Genomic DNA, 20656 nt, shown 5'->3' with positions numbered 1-20656 from the left:
TTTCTTGGACATAATGATTTCCATTCCTTTGGATCTATACCCATTAGTGGGATTGCTGGATTATGTGGTAGCTTTTCTGTTGTTTGAGAAACCTCCATACTATTTTCCACAATGGCTGTACTAATTTACAGTCCCACCAACAGTGTGTGTGTTCCCCTTTCTCTGCATCCTCGCCAGCATTTGTTGTTCACTGTCTTTTTGATAATAGCCAGTTTAACTGGGGTAAAGTGAAAGAGGAATGAAAAAAGATAGAGAGAGAGAGGGAAAGAGGGAGAGAATGAGAGAGAAACAGAGAGAAAGGAAGAAGAGAAGGAAGGAAGGAAGGAAGGAAGGAAGGAAGGAAGGAAGGAAGGGAAGGAAGGAAGGGAACGAGAGCCCTCATAACAATACATGAACTTTCAGAAGCTGTGGTTTCTACAGCTGGGAAAGGGGGAAGGAGAAGAGGAATACCAAGAAATGGACTGATGGACACAAAAGAGCTAGATAGGAAAATAAGTTTGATTGATGTACAATAGAGCTAGGTACCTATAATTAACAATAATTTACTGCATGTGACTAGAAGAGAGGAGATTGAATGTTTTCAACACAACGAAATGATGTTTTATAATGGAGAATATGCTAATTATCCTGACTTGATCATCTCATATCATACTCAGGTATTGACACTCAACTCTGTACCCCACAAATATGTATAATCACTCATATTTCAATTTTATAAAATCAGAGATATCTGGATTCCAATCCTGGTTTTGCTTCTGGTTACCTTGGGAAAGTTGCTTAGTCTTTCTGGGCCTCAGCTTTCCTATCCATAAAATGAACAAACTAGATTATACTAGGTCTTCAAAAAAAAAATTATTTTCATCATTTCAAAATAGGAAATTTACTTAGCATTCTTTAATTTTATATTTAAGCTAGAACTTTTCTTTTACTTGTTGGCTCTGGTTAATGTGCACATGTAAGCTCCTTGAAGAGATAATTTGGAAAAGCACTAAGGTAGATGGACAGTTCTCACCCAGGAGAACCCACCTCAGTGGTACCCATATGTAATATAAGAATTTACTTTTGCAATCATAGGCTTCCTCAACATGGAGAGACTGTGGCATGTAATGAGCATTTAATAAATGTGCACCAAGCTGAATTGAGCAAGGTAGCATAAATAGTGTTTTCCAAGATATATGTACCTGTGCATTTGAGTTCGTGAGAATCCCTGACTCCACTCTTGGAAGGTTCTTCATTCCCAAATTAGTTTCCAGTTCCACCCTGGGTTGACAGACTGCATATATGTGCCACCACTTCTCTTATTACCTGTCTTCTCAAATATTTGTGGTCAGACTTTTATCTGTGTGTTGATGTAATCCCCAACTTAACATTTGAGGTCTGATTCCTGGCTATATTCCCAGCAACATCACTGTTTATTGTGGAGTACCTCCTGCAAACAGCCGGCTTTACTCACTGTGCCAACAATGTCTTCGTCGCCTGCCTTGTCTTCTTTCTTTTTATATGTACAATCATATTTAGTTGCTGTTAACCTCTGAAAACATTTACTAAGACATATTGCTCTCTAGGGGATGATAAGTACTTTACTTTGTCACAATACTTCACAGATGCCATCTGTATTTTCAGAGATTATATTAACGTGGATGAGCCAACCTACTGCACAATTCATCTCCCCTGCCCTCTCCTATAAAAGACTAATCCTATTGTTGAGCTACCACTTTTGGAGGGAATTGCAGCTTTTTAAGAAAAATTGCTTTATTAACTATGGCAAACAGTTAATGAAAAGTCTCATGTTTAGAGCTATTATAGAACCTTAAAGCAAATACAGTCCTATAATTATCATTTAATAGAGTTTCTTTCTACTAGCTCCTAAAAGTAATTACATATTGAAGTAATCCAAAAGGAGTAATCACATTCCGCATCCTATTAATAGCCTACTGAGTTACCAAATTTCTCGGCTGAGACTGTTTTCCAGAGAAAACATGAGATAATGGTTTGTATCATGCTGAGTAAAAGCATCAAGTCTCTGTCTCGAGTGTTTACTTCCATTATGCCATGTAAATAATCGGTAGTGTTTGCCTGAATTCGGCATAAGCATTCAGCATCTTTAGAAATATGAGGGAAAGTCATCGTAATACACGCAAGCCTTTTATTTCATTTTATCTTACTCCATTCTATCCCTGAGCTTCAAAGCCGACTCAGTGGGTAGCGGGAAGTACAACACTGGAGAACTCTTCAATATATAAGTCCATCTTAGGGTATTAAGGCCTGGAATAGTGCTGTTTGGGCAGATGAAGAGCTGTCCACCCAGGTTTTGAGATGCTTTTACTTTGAAAATATCAGACATACGACATTTCTGAAAACACAAGAAACATGTAATGGATAAGAAAAGTGCAAAAAAAAAAAAAAAAGCAATAATTGCTCTCATCTAACACTTTACTGGTTTATGAAACCTTTTCAGTGCCATTTGGTTTCACCTAATTCTTCAAACAGCCCCTAAGGTGGGTGTGTTGTATATATATTTTTTCCTATTTTCAAAGGAGGCGAGAATATGAGACATCAGAAGAACCAGTGACTTGCCCAATGCCACACTGCCAGTACGTGAATAAACTAAGTTTGATACACATAATACCCCATAAAATTAACATAAAGCTTGTTTCTTTTCTAGTTAATTCTAAAAAGTCTTCATTCACCTCATAGTTAAATAAAAACAACCATCAGAAAAGAAAAATATTGAAATTCAATTTGTCAATTTAGGATTCCAGGGAAAGTGTGAACAGAGGGAGGAAAAAAAATTACTTCAATTTCTATTTTAATCACACCCATAATAATTGTAATTAAATATGTTTACAAATAATTTTACGATTTTCTTCTATTGCATAATTAATACATATTCCTTGCAGGAACATTAGAATATACAAACAAGCAGAAATGAGATTAAAAATAACTTAAAATATACCACCTAAAATAATCACTGCTATTTCACATACTCTTCTAGACTTTTTCTTTGCATAAATAATGCAATTGTGAAATACATGTCCACTTTTTTCACACTTACTAATATATGTTATACATTTTTCTGCATTAATGTATTTATGCCAACATTTTCTTCTGATTATCTTCCTAATTTCCACTATAAGGATGTATGGTATCAGTTGACTATTGTGCGTAAGAATACATTTTTTCACACACTTTTGCCAAATATCTAATTACTCTCTTAGGATAAATTCCTAGAGTGGAATTACTGGATTAAAAGCTTTTGATACTCAATTGACAAACTGCGCATCATAAATATTACAACAATTTATAATACCATTAGTAAAATAGGTGAGGTCCCATATTCTTACATCCAAGCCAAGTCTAGACAGTATTATTCTTTTTAATCATTGACAAATTAATTAAGTGAAAATATAATAACATTTTAAAATTCCAATTTCTTTCACCTCTAGTAAAGCTAGGAGTTTTTAATAAGTAATGATCATTTTTTTTTTGCTGTTGTAAATTGGCTATTCATGTCTTTGCACATTTCTTAAATTATGTATTCATCAGTTTATAATTGATTTGTAAAGTCTCTTCATCTATTAATACATTAGCCTTTGACCTATCAAATCTACTACATAGATTTCCCCAATATTTCAGTGTCCTTTCAATTCTAATTATGCTGTGCCCTTCAGTATAGATGCTGTACTTTTGTATCAGTTTTTCTCTATTTAATAATATCCTTAGCAAGGCTTTCCTCACCCCAAAGTGATATAAGTGTTCACCTATATTTCATTCTTTCTTATATATCTTTTTTCTTCATTTCAATTTTTTTATTCATATAAAACAGATGCACAGCCCCCCATTTGTTGATCATTTTCTATATATCATTTATGGAATAATCAGTCATTTCTAACTGCTTTGTAATGCCATCTTTATTAATTTTTCTACATCATTTTCTATTAGATTTTTTCTGAATTTTCTATTTTTCCCATTCTGGCTATTTACTCTAGTGCTAGTATCATATTTTTCTCTAGTGGTTGCACACATATATATCTTAAAACATGACAGATGTTTTCTTCACATTATTTTATTTTTACTGTTTTACAAAGTTTGTTTCTTTATTCCCCGAAATATAATATATAATTTAGGATTATTTTTTCAGGTGCCTGATAAGTATGAGGGGGCCTTCAAAAAGTTTATGGAAAGATTCAAATTATCTTTTAATTCCATTTTTCAATGAACTTTTTAAAGTACCATCGTACATTTGTGAATTTTATTGAGTTTTCCTTAAATTTATGGATTAATATAAGCAGACCTAAAGCATTCTTTTCATCGAGAAGCATGGTCTGACTTTCCATTGGATTGATTCTCATTTTATCACCATCAGGAATGGTTTTTAGTTTTCTTCATTTTTGTTCTGTGCAGTTCTTATTAAGGTTGTGGCTACCTACTTTATAGTTCAGATACTGTTGTGACATCAGTTGAGCATTTTATGATTCCATTTTCTCTCTCCTCTCTTAGCATATCAGTTGTGCTTCTTTTTTATGTCTTTTACTTTGTTTACTGGTTGCCCTGGAGTGTTAAATATACATTTACAACTAATTCAAGTTCATTTTCATATCACACTATACCACTTCATGGGTAGTGCAAGTACCTTATCATAACAGAACAATCCTAATTCCTCCCTCCTGTCCCTTGTGTCATTGCTGTCATTCATTTCACTCATATATACACATATATATCCACACACACATATACATGAATAAGCGTACATAATAGAGTACATTGCTGCTATTATTACTGTAAACAAACAGTTATATGTTAGGTCAATTAAAAAAGTAAGAAAAATAAAAGTTTTTCTCTCTCCTTCACTTATTCCTTCTTCGATGCTCTTTCTTTCTTTGGGTAGATCTGGCTTTCTGATTGTCTTGTTCATCTTCTGTTGCTTATATCAGAATATCAGAAACTGAGTAATTTATAAAGAAACAAAATTCATTTCTTACAGTTTTGGAGTCTGAGAAATCCCAGGTCAAGGGAGTGTATTTGGTGAGGGCTTTCTTTCTGGTAAAGACTCTGCAGAGTCGTCAGGCAGTGCAGAGCGTCACATGGCAAGGGGAGCAGAAGCATATTAAAGTGCTCACTTGCTCTACTTATAAAGCCACTAGTGCCACTTCCAAAATAAACTATTAAACCATTAACCCATTAATCCATAAATGGATTAATCCATTCATGAGGGCATAGCCCTCACAGTCCAATCACCTCTTAAAGGCTCCACCTTTCAAATACCATGTTGGGAATTAAGCTTTAACATGAAATTTGGAGGGTCAAACATTTAAACCACAGCACTGACCTATATTATTTCCCTTATCTCTAAAGAACTTCTTTCAACATTTCTTGCAAAGCAGGTCTACTGGCAAGAAATTTCTTCAGTATTTGTTTGTCTGAGAAAGTCTGTTTATACTTCACTTTTGAAGGATGATTCTGCTGGGTATAAAATTCTAGGTCGGTAAATTTTTTTTCTCTCAACACTTTATATATTTTACATCATTCTCTTCTTGCTTACATGGTTTCTGAGAAGTTGGTTGTAATTCTTATCTTTACTCCTCTGCAGGTAAAGGCTTTATTTTCCTCTGGCTTTTTTGACATTTTTTCTTTATCTTCAATTTTCTTTAGTTTGAATATATGCCTAGGTGAAGTTTTGTTGTTGTTTTATTTTGACATTTATCTAACTTGATGTATTTTTCACTTCCTGGAACTGTGGTTTGGTGTCTGACATTAATTTGGGGGAAATTCTGTCACAACTGTCTCAAGTATTCTGTTCCTTTTTCTCTTTTTCTTCTTCTTCTATTACCATTATACATATATTACACCTTTTATAATTGTCCCATAGATCTTGAATGTTCTACTATATATGTATTTATTTCCCCAGTCTTTTTTCTCTTTTCTTTACAGATTTGGAGGTTTCTATTGACCTAGTTTCAAGCTCAAAGATTCTCTTCATTAGTAGCCATGTCCAGTCTACTAATGAAACCATCAAAGATATTCTTATTTTCTTTCTTTCTTTCTTTCCTTCCTTCCTTCCTTCCTTCCTTCCTTCCTTCCTTCCTTCCTTCCTTCCTTCCACAAATATTCAATGGAGGCCTCATTAAGTAGGCATGACCAATTAAATCATTGGCCATTGGTGATTAAACTCAGTCACCAGCCCCTCTCTCCTCTCAGAAGTTAAGGTAGGTTAGAATTAAAAGTTCCAACCCTCTAATCACATAATGGGTTTCCCTTGTAACCAACCCCATCCTGTGGTTCTCTAAGGTTTTTCCAAAAGTCAACTTATTTTTTTTTTTTCCTTTTTGTCTTTTTTTGTGACCGGCAACGGATCGCAACCCTCAGTGTCGCACCCGTACCGGACCGGGACCGGCAACGGGATCGCAACCCTCGGTGTTGCTCCCACACCTCGCTCAGCCAGTGAGCGGGAACCGGTCTGTATGTGGGATCCGAACCCTCTGCGGGAGCGCCACCGCGCTCCCAAGTGGTGCACTGTAGCAGTGCGCCACCGGGCCGGCCCCCAAAAGTCAACTTATTAACATAAACTCTATTGTGGTTGAAAGTGGCTTGTTATGAATAATAAAATATACTGTTATCTTAATTACCCTTAATTAATTAACATTATCACTTAGGAAATTCCAAGGGTGTTAGGACCTCTGTGCCAAGGGATGATGACCAAATATATATTTCTTATTATAAATCATAATATTATAGTTACCATTTTTGTTCAATCTGTAGATGACTAGATAAACAGTCAGAGAAAAATCTTCACACTTTGACATAAGGAATATATTTTTTTTAATTCCTGTTTCATGTGTTTAGAAGCTGTGATTAAATGGTAGTGAAATGATTTCAAACCAATAAAGTTTATGGGCTGCATTACTGAGAAAGAAAGAAATCCATATTTGCTGTGAACATTTGGAACTTGTGCAAACTTATCCTTTCTAGGAAAACCAAAAATAGACCAAAACTAAAACCAAAAAACTTCTGCGAAAAGAAGGCCCTGGAGTTATCTAGCTAATAAATTTAATACCAGAATAGCACAGCATGTTCACACACAGGTAATTTAAAGATAGATATCTAGCATTAGCATAAGTCAGGACTCTCTAGCTGTCAGGGGATAAGTGTGATATCAGGATACATGCCAATTAAGATATGGATGGGATTTAAGCTTTCCTTACAGCCTCTAAAATAGTTTCTGATATGCAGTTGGTAATTTGGACCCACTAAAGATAGGATTTGAGATTATAACACTAATATATTTCCTTCTGAGTTCTGATTGAACACCTCTTCACACTGATTTTTATAATATTTGATAAGTGCTACATTAATATTGTTATACATTTCTTAAAATGACACAACTCTCCTCTCATGGATTATGTCTGAATAAAAGACTAGAGCTTTTCTTATATTATGGCAAAGGTAGGAATTTCTTTCTGTTGTTGCTTACTAGCAGTAAAAATTGTATTTTATTTTCTTTTTTTTCCTAATTGCATAGATTTACACTCTAAGAATATGTGCTAAATAATAACAATAAATAATAGTCATTCTTGCTTTACTTGTTAGTTTAATAGGGATATTTGGTCTAGAGTTTCACAATTAAGCATAATATTGGTTGTTAGATTAAAATTGAGTTTTGTGTTTTGTGTGTGTGTGTGTGTGTGTGTGTGTGTGTGTGTGTGTGTGTGTGTGAGGGGTGAATTTCTTTTTCATTATTATTTTACTGAAAAATAAACGCTTAATTAATATCTCAAATTATTTTTATTCTAACAGGAAGATAGTTTGGTTTTGTCCTTTGACATAATAATTTGGTAAAGTAATTGAATTGAAATATCCTAATAATGAACCTTGTAATTTTAATTTCCAGATCTCTTGTTCTAAACAATTATTAGTTGCTAGAGTATAGAGCATAGAGCAAGATCTAGATATTAAATGTTTGGCTTTGCCCTTCATCTCTAAAAGGGGAACAATTTTGATATTAATATCTCACTATTTGACACATAATTAATCCTATTACTACTTTTAAAACTAAAAGCAGAGAAGAGATTTATGATTTCTCTGTTTTTTAAAAATTTACTTCTTTTTGGGGCCGGCCCGGTGGCGCACTGCTACAGTGCGCCGCATGGGAAGCGCGGCGGCGCTCCCGCCAAGGGTTCAGATCCCACATACGGACCGGTTCCCGCTCACTGGCTGAGCGAGGGGCGGGCGCGGCGCCGAGGGTTGCGATCCCGTTGCCGGTCCCGGTCTGGTACGGGTGCGACACTGAGGGTTGCAGTCCGTTGCTGGACACGAAAAAAAAAAGACAAAAAAAAAAAAAATCTGTCAATTATTACACCACTCCTAATTCATGAATTGAGTTGCATACTTTTCAATGGGCTGTCTCAACTAAAGTTAGAGGTTTATCAGCTCATGGGCTTACTTGATTATTAGAACATTGTTTTGTCATTTGAGCCATGGAGGAAAGTTTTAGAATCTTGCAATAAGTTCTTATTGCGATGACAACAAAAATACCATCATGCACCACATAATGACACTTTGGTCAATGACAGACCACATACATAATGGGGGTCCCCTTAGATAATAATACCATATTTTACTGTACTTTTTCTATATTTTGATATGTTTAGATACACAAATACCACTGTGTTGCAATTGCCTACAGTATTCAATATAGTAATATGCAATACAGGTTTGTAGCCTAGGAGCCATAGGCCATACCAGGTAGCCCAGATGTGTAATAGGCAATACTATCCAGGCCTGTGTAAGTACACTCTATGACGTTCATATAATTCAAAATTGCATAAGCATGCATTTCTCAGATCATATCCCTGTCATTAAGTGACCCATGACTGTCCTCAGGATTTTCAAGTGAAAATACTGAAAGAGTAGCCCTTTACACACCGTGAAGTACCTTCCATATTTTATGCGACATTCTCTACCCTTGGTGTTTCTTCCACATTTAGTGTCAGTGTGGTTTTGTTGAAAACTAGATATCTCCTAGTTTCCCTATCATAATCTCTTCTTTCCATCCTTCCATAATCATGGAAACATGAGCCAGCCTTTTGTACTGTGTGCAAGGAAGTGTCCTTGGAGTGAGGCTTTAGCAATGAATAAGACATAGTCCCTGATATCAGGGAGTTCCCAACAGCACACCCAGCCATGCTAGTAATATTGTGAAAGTGCTGTTTATTTTGGTAGTGGCTATACATGAATTACCTGCAGGGGAGTGGTGACTACATGGTGGTCTCCAAATAGGTCTGTCTGACTCCAGGCTTGCCTCCACTTGACTCAGTCCTTACTAATAAACATTCCTGGTGATGTCTTTCTTTCTTCTTAAAATTCTTCTCTGGCTCTACATTTCCTATGGATTTAACTGAAACTTAATAGCTTAGTGAACAAGACATTGCATGATGTACCCCCAGTATACTTTGCCTCTGTCATCTCCTTTGTCTCGCCACCTTAAACTTTAAGCTCCGAAAACTTTGGGCCATGTCTAATTTCCCAAATTTGCCATGCTCTCGCCTGTCCACGCTTTTGGCTCTGCCTCACTTCTCTTATTAATCTAAGAAGAGTTTCAGATTGCTTAGATTTTTTTTTTTTTAATTTGTTGTTAGGATGTAGTGGTGTCTTCCTTCTTACGTCTTCTCCTTCACATCTCACCTTAAATGAAGTTGCCTCTTAAGTGAAGCCTTGCCAGACATTTCAGACCATCTTGGATATATCTTCTTTTGCTCTGGGAACACTGCACTAACCTCTATCATGTTTCTTATCACTCTGCTTTCTGATCATATGTATCCCTTTCTGTCTCCCATTAGAATATGAGCTCTGTGAGGGCAGTATCCCAACACTTAAGAAAAGTGGGCGGACTGAATACATGAATTAAAAGTGAAAGAGTGGATGAGAAAACACTTTGTACATGTCATGTTTTTCAGCAATTCCAGAAATTAGTTATCATTATGGAAAAATGATTATGCTATGAGATAAACTTTAGGCTGAAAAAAAAGAACATGCCTTTTGAAACTTGAATATTCTGAAGAAATCAGTGCCCCATCACTCATTGTTTCCATCCATTGATCTATTCATTTATTTATTTTTCCATAAGTTATATAGGGCACGTAGGTTTTGGGGCCAGGAAGAGATGACCTTCAAATGTATTAATTTGCAAGTATTATTTTATTCAAGATGGGCCAAGTTGCAGATCAGATGAGATCTGACACATTCAGAGTTAAGTTTGCACTGCTTAAAAAATCAAAACTAGGGCCGACCCCGTGGCGCACTCGGGAGAGTGCAGCGCTGGGAGCACAGTGGCGCTCCTGCTGCGGGTTCGGATCCTATATAGGGATGGCCGGTGCACTCACTGGCTGAGCGTGGTGTGGGCGACACCAAGCCAAGGGTTGCGTTCCCTTTACTGGTCACAAAAAAGACAAAAAAGACAAAGAAAACAAAAATCAAAACTAATTTCTGGTAATGGGTATGCCCCCAGTATGAATCTGGCCCTCACATCATGGGCAGGAGGGGTGACAATTAGCTTTATATCTCATGAGTATTCTTAATAGATAGATAGATAGATAGATAGATAGATAGATAGATAGATAGATAGATAATATAAAAACTAAACCATCAAACAAGCAAATAAATTTTTAGAATACATTTGTATGGAAAGTAGGGTTGGCTGAGTAAGGGCAGCCAGGACAGGTTCACCCTGATTAGACCATTAGATCAATTGGCAAATGAGTTTCTTTCTATCCTTACCTTTTTTCCTCCTAAAATAATAACTTTTTTTTTTACCAGCAGCATGAAATAGCATCCAAACATGCTTCTGATTTTTCACGTTTATAATTTAAAGGTAACCAAACAGGTTTTTGTGGAACATTTTTCCCCCTTAATTGCTCCAGTACGGAAGATACTCTCTTGGCAGATCAAAATGGCAGATGTCATTTAATGCCCGGCCATTTTCATTTGTGTAAATAATTATGTTCTTTTTCTGCCTGAAATTCATTGCTGCAGTCTGTCCCACACAGAACACAGTTTATCTGGGAGCCCACTTTCTCCCCAACCCAACAAAAAGAAATAGGTCTTCTTAATGGATCATTCAACCTTAAAGTATTTGCTCTGGTCACTGACTTAATCCTAAAGATATATATTCCACTGAATTCCTTGGTAGTTTTCCTCATCTTAAACTAAGAAAAATCTAAGCAGTATGTTCTTTTCTCCCTCTATATCTTACCATCAAAGAGAAAATTGTCCTGAAACAAAAGTGGAGGGAGAGTTGATTCTAAGGGATGTGATAAATTAAAAATGCAAAAAATCTATTAATGCCAACAAACAGTGCATGCTCCAATGTCTCATATACACTCTTGAATTTCTCACATTCACATAAGCAATTATTCCTGTCATGCTATTCTTGATAATGTATTTCTTATATCTCATATCTCTCAGTATGAAAGACAGTAATTGAAAGAACATGATAACCACACCCCCAGGAGTGTGTAGCTCCTTGATTCAGTTGAGAGACATTATAGCCATCAGAGTCTTGGCTCAGACAATGTTTTTCATTAGTATTTTAGAGGTAGTCTCTCAGAGAATTTGCCTCATCATAGCATTTCTCCCATCCCAAAATACTAGGAAAATAGATTTTTTTTTTTTTTTTCTTCTTACATATTGGTTTGTTTTTGAAGGGTCTGTGTGTGTGTGTGCAGAAATATTGTGGGAACAGAGGTGGTAATCAAGGGCACCATTGATTCTTTGTGGGTCTCTCTGCCACAAAAGTCTTAGGTTTCTAGCAGTTGCTCTTTAATCTGGAACTGGAGTCTATCTGGCTCTAGCTGTAAGCTATGATGATGTTCATCTCATTAACCAACTATGTTAGGGAAATCTAGTAAAAAGGAACCAACATAATTGACATGCAGTAGTCTTACAGAGACAGTTGTGGACTAATAAAAATACAGTGAAATGTACAGGAGTTTGAACCCTACTTCTGCTTGTATTTTCCATGAGCAATTCTGCTTGTATTTTCCATGAGCAATTGCTTCCCTCTTTGTTCCTCAGTTTCCTTTCCTATAAAGTAAGGGTCATTATACTTTATGTACATAGTTTTAAAAAAATATTTGGAATAACATATGGAAGTATCAAGGAACAGGGTTTTCCTATATTAGCAGCTCAATAAATGTTGCTTGGTTGAATATGACTCAATCGAAATAATAATATAGTCAGCCCTCCATAGCTGCAGGTTCCACATCTGCAGAATCACCTAACCTGGATCAAAAATATTCAGGAAAAAATAACAATACAGCAATTTAAAAATACAAATAAGAACAATATTGTATACCAACAATTTACACAGCATTTACATTGCATTAGATATTACAAATAATCTAGAGATGATTTAAGATATGTGGGAGGAAGTGCATAGGTTATATGCAAATACTATGCCATTTCATATCAGGCACGTGAGCATCTGCAGATTTGTTATTCCTGGAGGAGGTCCTGGGAACCAATTCCCTGAAGATACTGAGGGATGTCTGTAATGAGATAAAAATATGAGAATATTTAGCAAGAACAAAATACATAGTATAGATAAAGGCCGTGTTGGTCATATTGGGTTCAAAAGCGGGGAGCAGGAAAAGACAGAGAATGGAAATTGATGGGAAATTAGTGACGCAGTAAAATCTGGACTCTTCAAAAGCCCTGATTCATGTTGAGATGCATGGAAAGGAATATCATCCAGCCATTCATTCTGTCAACACACACATACAAAAAAATTGCTAAATGCACAAAGGTGAGCAAAAAGGTGAGTGGGACACAGTCCCTGTCCCCCAGGAGGTTCCTGTCTGGTGGAGAGGACAGACATTCAATCACCACAGGGTGTGAAATGTACAATATGTGCAGTGACCGTTCATATGGTGTTCCATAAAATAAAGATAAGCACACAGCCTATTAGCTTCCTCTTTAAGCATTGGTAACATCAGAATTATATATGATACAAATTTTAGAAAAATATTTGAAATTTCTATTATTTTAGTACCTAAGATTGAAGATAAAAAACATTGACTGACATCAAAATTTAGAATTAATTCTTCAAAGTTCACAAATTTAAATGAGTGTAAATGAAATCTAAATTATTAAACTTCCAAATGATGTCTTTTGTGAATTTGTAGCATTTATGAAGGTACTTCAGAAAGTTTGTGGAAAAAAATAGAAATAAAAGCTAATACAAATCTTCTCATAAAATTTTTAAAGACTCCTCATATATTTCTGAAATTGTTAAAGCTTAAAACTCCACTAAAGCCTTTGGGACACACACACTATAATATTTCACATATGTGTGTGTGTGTGTGTGTGTGTGTGTGTGTATAATTTTTTTTTCATTATCTTGCTAGAGCTATTGCCACGTTTCTAGAGAAAGTGGAGTAGGCTCAGAGGAAAGTAAGCAAATAATGATTATTCTGCTAGTGACTGGATAAGTACCTGTCTTCAAGTGTGGGGGAAGTTTTTCTGTGCTAGATAGCTTTACTTTATATCGGAGGGTTGCATAGATATGGTAGAATGGGTTGATGAGGGCCAGAACTGAACAAAATATCTCCCTGGGAGCAAGGCTTAGTCTTAGATTCTTTAAATCTTTAATGGTCTCAAAGGAGGAGCCCCAGACCAGTGTACTCTGTGGCCTTTCTTCACAGGCTACGGTGTCTCTAATCAGGTCAAGCATTGGTGACTCTTTAGCTTCAGAGAGGGCAGAGGAAAAGGAGTGACAAGGTGACAAGAAAGACCATTTTAAGAGCTATAGGGAAGCTTCTGCAGTGACTGATTCCCTCGCCTTGGCTTACCTTAGGTCTCCCTTGACACCACGGTGAGAGCAGAATATACTAGTCCTTTGCTGCAATGCTTCCTCTTGTCAAGTTTGTAACAAGCAGGAGCTATGCCCATATATTGCCCATTTTACTCTACTCCAAATTTCTTTTCATTTGGCTAATGCAACGTTGGTATCTAGCGCAGTCTAACTATCAAGGCACTATTTCTCCATCATAATTTTCCCTTTTAATGTCAGTGTTTATGTATCCTTCCACTGGGTTTCATCGTTATCACAATACTTGTGTTTTTATCCCCAAATGGATGCCATGGAGACCATCATTATCAGGAACATTTATGTTTTGTTAGTGTAGTGACAAAACATACAGGTTAAAAACAGCATGTGATTAAGAGTTTAGGTGGTAGACATAAAAACTTGAAATGTGAATTTGTTTTTCCATTAATAGAAACACTACAATTTGTGCATGATGTATATTACTAATGAATGGCCCCTTTTGCAAGTTTTTGCCTAAGTGGAAAAAATAAAATAAAAGGAACTGGTTACAGTCTGGTCTGTGGTCAGGGATGAGAACACTGGGTGTCAAGATGAAAAACCAAGGTGCTTGAAAAACATTTTTTATCATGGGAAATATGTCACCCAGGACTGAGGAGATGAACCGTTTTCTTACCTCTAGATGATGAAGCCCTCTGTGTAGGCAATCGCATTCAAAGCTGCAGTGACATTTCCAAAAATTCACTTTCCTCTCTTTGCCAATGGGGTTCTCCTCCTCATTAGTCTACTGCTCAAAGGGGAGAGCTTACAGAAAAGATTTAATATTTACTGGCACATCTCCAATAGGCCAGCTCTGTGCTAAGCAGCTTTATGAATGGAATCAAATTTAACCTAAAAATGATTAGTTTTATAGACAAGAATATAAAACCTGAAGACAATACTTAATATGTTTAAAGTCAGGCAATTAGAGCATAGATGATTCAAGATTCAAACCCAGGCTTGTTTGACACCAAAGACTGAGTAGTTTGCTCTTTAGAAGCTTTATTTAGGAAAAGGATCTGAGAAATCTCTTGATGGAAGTTCTTAAATTGATGAAATACTTGTCTTTTTCTGGCTCTTATTTACCAGAGTGAATCTGACACTTCTCTTGGAAATGTGTCCTCATCGAACCTCTTCTATGCTTGAGTTACTCCTAAATCTCAGTAATGTGTATGTTCACCGTAAGGGGACCCTCTCAAAGATGGAAAAGGAGTAGCTGGCTCCTTAAAATAATTTGATGAAAGAGAATCTGTAGTCAAATGTAGGGTGCAAAATTGGTTTCTAGTAAAGGGGTTTCATTATTGTTGTTACATTGTTTCTTTTACCATTTATGGGTCTAGATTTGCTTTTCATGAAGTTCCTGAACGTATTGGCTATTTTTGATCAGTGATCAGAGTCAATCCCAAGAAAGACCATCACAGGCCATGATACAGAATCCCCAGAATTGCCTCTCCTGAAAGGAACCCAATGCTTCCATTGGTGCTGGGGCAACTTGGATCTAGAGGAAAAAAATTTATTGACTCAAGCAACATAACACACTTAAGTACCAAGCCAGGTTGTTAGAAATGTCCTCTCTTTACCACCCTCACCCTTCACCAGTTACCGAGCCCTGGAGGATCTCAATACTGGCTGTTAATTTTTCTGGCAGGATTCCTTAACCCTCTGGAAGCATAGCACAGAGGGTAACCACTGGATTTTTATCACATTGTTTAGTTTCAATAACAACCTCATAAGATAAACTTGATACCAAACAGTCTCCTTGTTTTAAAGAAGGAGGGAACAAATCTATGTTTACTAGAGGTGAGAGGGGGAAGGGAAAGTAGGGTTGGGAAGATATTGGGCACAAAGATTAATTATGAGTTATAATAACGAATATGCTAATAATATTGATTTAACCATAACAAGGTGTAAGCAGGTGATGGTAGTCAATGCTGTACCCCCCAAATATGTATAATCAACTATATTTCAATAATAATAAAGAAAAGATGAACAATGAGGCTCTAAATGGAAAAAATGACTCAATCTAAAGCATATAATAAGTATATGGCCAAGAAGAGACCCTTAGTCCATTTATTTTTTTTTTTTAATTTTTTTTTTCCTAATTTTATTTTGTCAATATACAATGAGGTTGATTATTGTGGCCCATTACCGAAACCCCCCTCCCTCCTCCCTCTCCCCCCTCCCACCTAACAATGTCCTTTCTGTTTGCTTGTCGTATCAACTTCAAGGAGTTGTAGTTGTTAAGTCTTCTTCCCCTCCTTAGTCCATTTCTTTCCCACCTCTTGAACTGATCTTAAAATCCATATGTAAAACATGTTTTACTAAAAGAGATTAGAAAGAAAATTTCTTGATATTCTACTGATCTATCATTCAGAGATTGTAAATGGTTCAGTCATCTGGGTACTTTGATGATGAGCTTTTATGTAATAGTTTCAGTGTGTCAGAGAGGACTCAGCTGTTCAAAATATGAACATCTTAAATTCACATGCTTGTGTTGTGCTCAGATCCATGTTTTCCATTAGTGTTTGATTTTCAATTACCTTCATGTATAAGCCAGCCTGCTGTGACCCGGAGGTGCAGTCATGCATGGATGGTACATTTAAGGATAGATTTAAAATCATGACTTCCACCAGTCTGTAAAAACAAAATCATTCTGTTCACATCCCCTCCAACCATGACACTATGGGAAACAGAGTAGGGCCAAACAGAAAAACCAAGTAAATGGTCTACTGGGGATGTCATCTATGCCAGAGAATTATATTTGACTGAACAATTTAATTTGCTTTCCTTTTGAAATTGTTGAAGTTTATTTTTATTCCTGATGGCATTTAAGATCATTAAAATGAGGTAGATACTGTAACTTTTAATTTGTGAAAGCCTTACTGCAACATAAAGCAATTTTTTGTAATTGCTAAGTTTAGAACAATAGTATAGCCTAGAATAGGAAAGAACAGTCAGGTGATTGGATTTTTCACTTAACATTTTATTTGAGTAGTTTACCTTTTTTCCCTCTATTTTCCATAGTATGTATAATTTTTCTTCAGTGACAAGAGCAATATATGTAATCATACAAAATTAAGAAAATACATAAACAAGAGCTAGCTGTTCTGCCTTGGTTTGATTGAGATGTTGGCAGTGAAGGGCAGAGAATCTGTCATTATAAGGTCTGCCAAAGCCAGCGAACACACACAGCTTACCTCTTGCATTACTCCGAATGCCCGCTCATCCCCAAATGAGACTATCTACTCTCTGTGTGTGTGTAATTTGATGTATTATAACAAGATTTTCTACTATTTTATAATAGCAATGTTTCCCCCTCCAGAAAATACATTCTGGAAAAAGTATTTTTGGCTAGTAGAGAAAACATGATGAGGAAGAGGGTAGAGGTTACAAAAAATCAAGAAATACATTAAAGTTGACATCTTAAAAATTTTGGTTAAACCTTTCCCAGAATACAGTTATGTCATTTGTTTAACAAGTATTTACTGAATGTCTACTGTGTGTCTGCCACTGGAGAGACCAAGATGAATCAGAGAAAACCCCCATTTTCATGAAGTTCACAGTTTCATAGAGGTCGAAGTGGTTATGTCAACAAATCATGACAGAGGAGAGGGAAACCTATTTCTATAGGAATATACAGTGTCATGGGTCACAAAGGAGATGAAGGGAGAGGTTTAGGAAAGCCTCCCTGAAGAGATGACTTTTGAATGAATTTTGAGGCTTGAGAAGTTCAACTGTCATGATAAAAGACACAGCTCTTTTGGACAAGAGAACAGTAGGTAAAAATGCTAGGCACGTGGAAGAGCATGGTGTGCTTGCAGAACAGAGGAGTTTTGCATGTCAGGCTGAACTGGCTCCATGTGGGAAGGGGCAGGGTGTGAGCCTGGAAGACAAGGTGAAGTCAAGGTCAGGGAGGTATCTGGTGGTCCACCGTGCGGAAGTGGGCTGTGTAGTGTGGGCAGCAGAGGTAACTTAGAATCATTTCAACCAGGAGGACTAACATGTTTAACTGGGTAGCTGATGCTGTTTGAGTTTAAGTGAAACCATATGCTGCAAGTTTTATAAAGAAAATATTTTCCTTTGGGACTTGTGAGTAGGTCCATAGCTTGGACAAATTTTGAAGGTAGACTTGGAAATTCTTTAATAAAAACACAAACACATAAATAAACAAAAAATGGCCCAAGGCTTGTTAAGAAGTAGAGAAAGTGTAAACATGAAAAGAAGCGTTTTTGTCTTTTCTTACACTGACTTAAATATTTAATTATACCCTATGCTAAATAGAGTGCATAGCTGAAGCTCGTGCTTTCTTGTAGCATTTGATGAAGGGACAATGCCCAAGCAGGGAATGGTGTGGTTAGCTTGCCAATGAAGGTGTTCAGTATCTATCTAATAAAAAAGAAACAATTTCTGAGATTTGTCTCAAAATACAGAGAGTTGGTTCAGTGATCCCATCATGCCAAATGACGGTGGCTTCTCTAGATACTTAGATTAGCCAAGTGGAAGGATTCTGGTTCAGAAGGTGCCCTGAAATCCGCCCAGCTGAGTGTGACTGTGGTTCCAATGGTCTTGATACCAGTGCACACCTGTCTCCCCTCTGCCAACAGATAACACCGCAGGGGTTTACGCCCGGCGCGGAGGGTTCAGTCGGCAGAAGCAGGATTTATACCTCCTGCCCATCGTCATCAGTGATGGTGGGATTCCGCCCATGAGCAGCACCAACACCCTCACCATCAAGGTCTGCGGGTGCGATGTGAACGGGGCTCTGCTGTCCTGCAACGCAGAAGCCTACATCCTGAACGCCGGCCTCAGCACCGGGGCGCTCATAGCCATTCTCGCCTGCATCGTCATTCTCCTGGGTAAGGGGTCTGCCTGGTCACCTGCCGGAAGGGCCTTACAGCAGATGCACATCCTTAAATCGATCATCCTCAAGGACAGGCTGATTGTAGGACCATGCTGGTTGTGGACAGTTTAAAACACGGAGAGAGGAGGGTCCTGCTCTCGTACATTTGATGGTGCAGTTGCCGGGATTGGAGGGGGTGGGGTGGGCAGGGGACATGAACATGCAGCGATACCAGAGAGGAGGGAATGTTAGGATGAGTCTTTTTCTGGGCATTGCAGGACTACATAGCAGAAGCCATCTGGGGGTTGGAAGAACATCAGAGAAGGTTCTCAAGAGGAATTTAGGCAGAGAACTGGTGTATGAGCAAAGGTTTTGCCTTGCAAAAGGAATGAGAAGGGTTAGGGACAGAGGGGAGCAGAAAAAGTAACCACGATGCAAAAGAGAGCATGTGATGGATTCTAGGAACCAGAAGAAGGGAGAAGCTGTGCCTTGATCCTTCCCCTAATTATCATGTGCATATCTGTGTGCAGCCTATGGGAACCCCTGGGAAGCTTGTCCTGCACTTGACAGCTGAGTTAGGTGCTCTCTTCTTCACTTCTATCCCATCTGTGGTGTATTCTGTAATAGTGGCAATGTGCTGTTGCTGATGACATCTACCATTGTGGGACCTCAGGAAGATTAAACCATTTATCCCAACATCCCAGAACTGAGTATCAAAATCAGGATTCAAGCCTATGTATGTCTGACATCAAATCTACGGTTTTTCTCCTGATGTTTAGTTGTCCATTGAATGAATGAATGGGACCCAATTCCATAGGAAAGAGCTAGTGAGTTCAGTTCAACAAATAGTTACTGAGTATTATGTGAGTACTAGGCCCCAAGTTAGGCCCTGGGGGGTAAACAGAAGAACTATACAAGATCTCTGTGCTCTGTAAGTTCAGAGTTTGTCAAGGAAAGTCTGCATGGACAGATAAACAGAAGCATGTGGTGAGTGCTGTGATGGGGACATGAATCAAAGGTAAAGGCACGGGGGGATGTGCCTGACTTTGCCTGGGAAGGTCAGAGACATCTTCATGGAGGAGGTGACATATATGTTGGATGCTGAAAGAGTTTTCCTGCTGGCAAAGATGTCTGGGAGGAATGGATACTCCAAACAGAGGGAAAACAATGTGAAGAGCCCTGCAGGATTAAGAGTGGGGGACACAGATGTGTAAACCACATGATAAATGTTACCATGATGATTAGAACAGGGTCAGGTGGTTGCATGGAGCAAATGCCAACAGCCCTGTCTGGTGTCAGGATGGGATGCCCAGGAACGTTTCCATGATGAAAGATAGAAAACAGTCAGCCGAGGAAAGAAAGTGAGAAGGAGTGGTCTGGGTAGGAAAAGGTGCTCCTAAGAACAATGCACAGAGCTCTGGGAACATTGTGAAGTCCAGGGCAACTGCAGCCCCTCACTGCCGCATCTCAGAGTGGCAGGGTACCTAGAGAGGCTCTCAATCTGCTTGCCAGATTCAGCCCCAATCAGTTTCTTCAGTCTTGCTGAGTGTGTGGGAGAGTCTTCTAAAGGAACATTGCAGAAGCCTCTTGGGAGGAGGGGGAAAGAGGGAATCAATAAAGAATTAAGCAGTGTCTGAGCTTTCTTTATAAAGGACCCTGCTCCCTGCTCCTAGATTGCCCAAGCTTAATGGAATCCCCTCTCCCAGGAAAGAGATGGGATTACCTCATCTGGGGTTTCAGCTGACACTATTTTCCTATGTTTAAATAAGTTAGAGAAGATTTATCTCCTGGGGATCTTTATAAACTTCCCCTGCTCCATATAGTGGTGTGGAGAGTCCAGCCATGCTTATGATAACATTTTTTTGTTAAGTTATGGTAGGGACAAGGCTGTTCGTCAGACCACTGGGCAGGGTCTAGACATCACGTCCTCCAAGAAGTTAGGTTCTGAAGTCTCTAAA

General features: G+C 37.7%; 1 protein-coding gene across 1 annotated transcript in view; it reads left to right on the top strand.

The window, feature by feature from the left end:
• The window catches only part of CDH11 (cadherin 11, type 2, OB-cadherin (osteoblast)), a 90912-nt gene that overhangs the window by 68525 nt on the left and 1731 nt on the right, over positions 1-20656 (top strand). The window contains exon 11 of the mRNA XM_008570965.1: positions 18463-18714. Within this exon, the coding sequence (XP_008569187.1) occupies positions 18463-18714 (252 nt within the window). The remainder of the gene's footprint in view (positions 1-18462; positions 18715-20656) is intronic.

The sequence above is a fragment of the Galeopterus variegatus genome, unplaced genomic scaffold (genome assembly GCF_000696425.1).
Source record: "Galeopterus variegatus unplaced genomic scaffold, G_variegatus-3.0.2 Scaffold35, whole genome shotgun sequence".
In the NCBI taxonomy this organism is placed as follows: domain Eukaryota; kingdom Metazoa; phylum Chordata; class Mammalia; order Dermoptera; family Cynocephalidae; genus Galeopterus; species Galeopterus variegatus.
The sequence above is the reverse complement of the archived record's forward strand: the minus strand, read 5'-3'. Positions and strand labels throughout refer to the sequence as shown.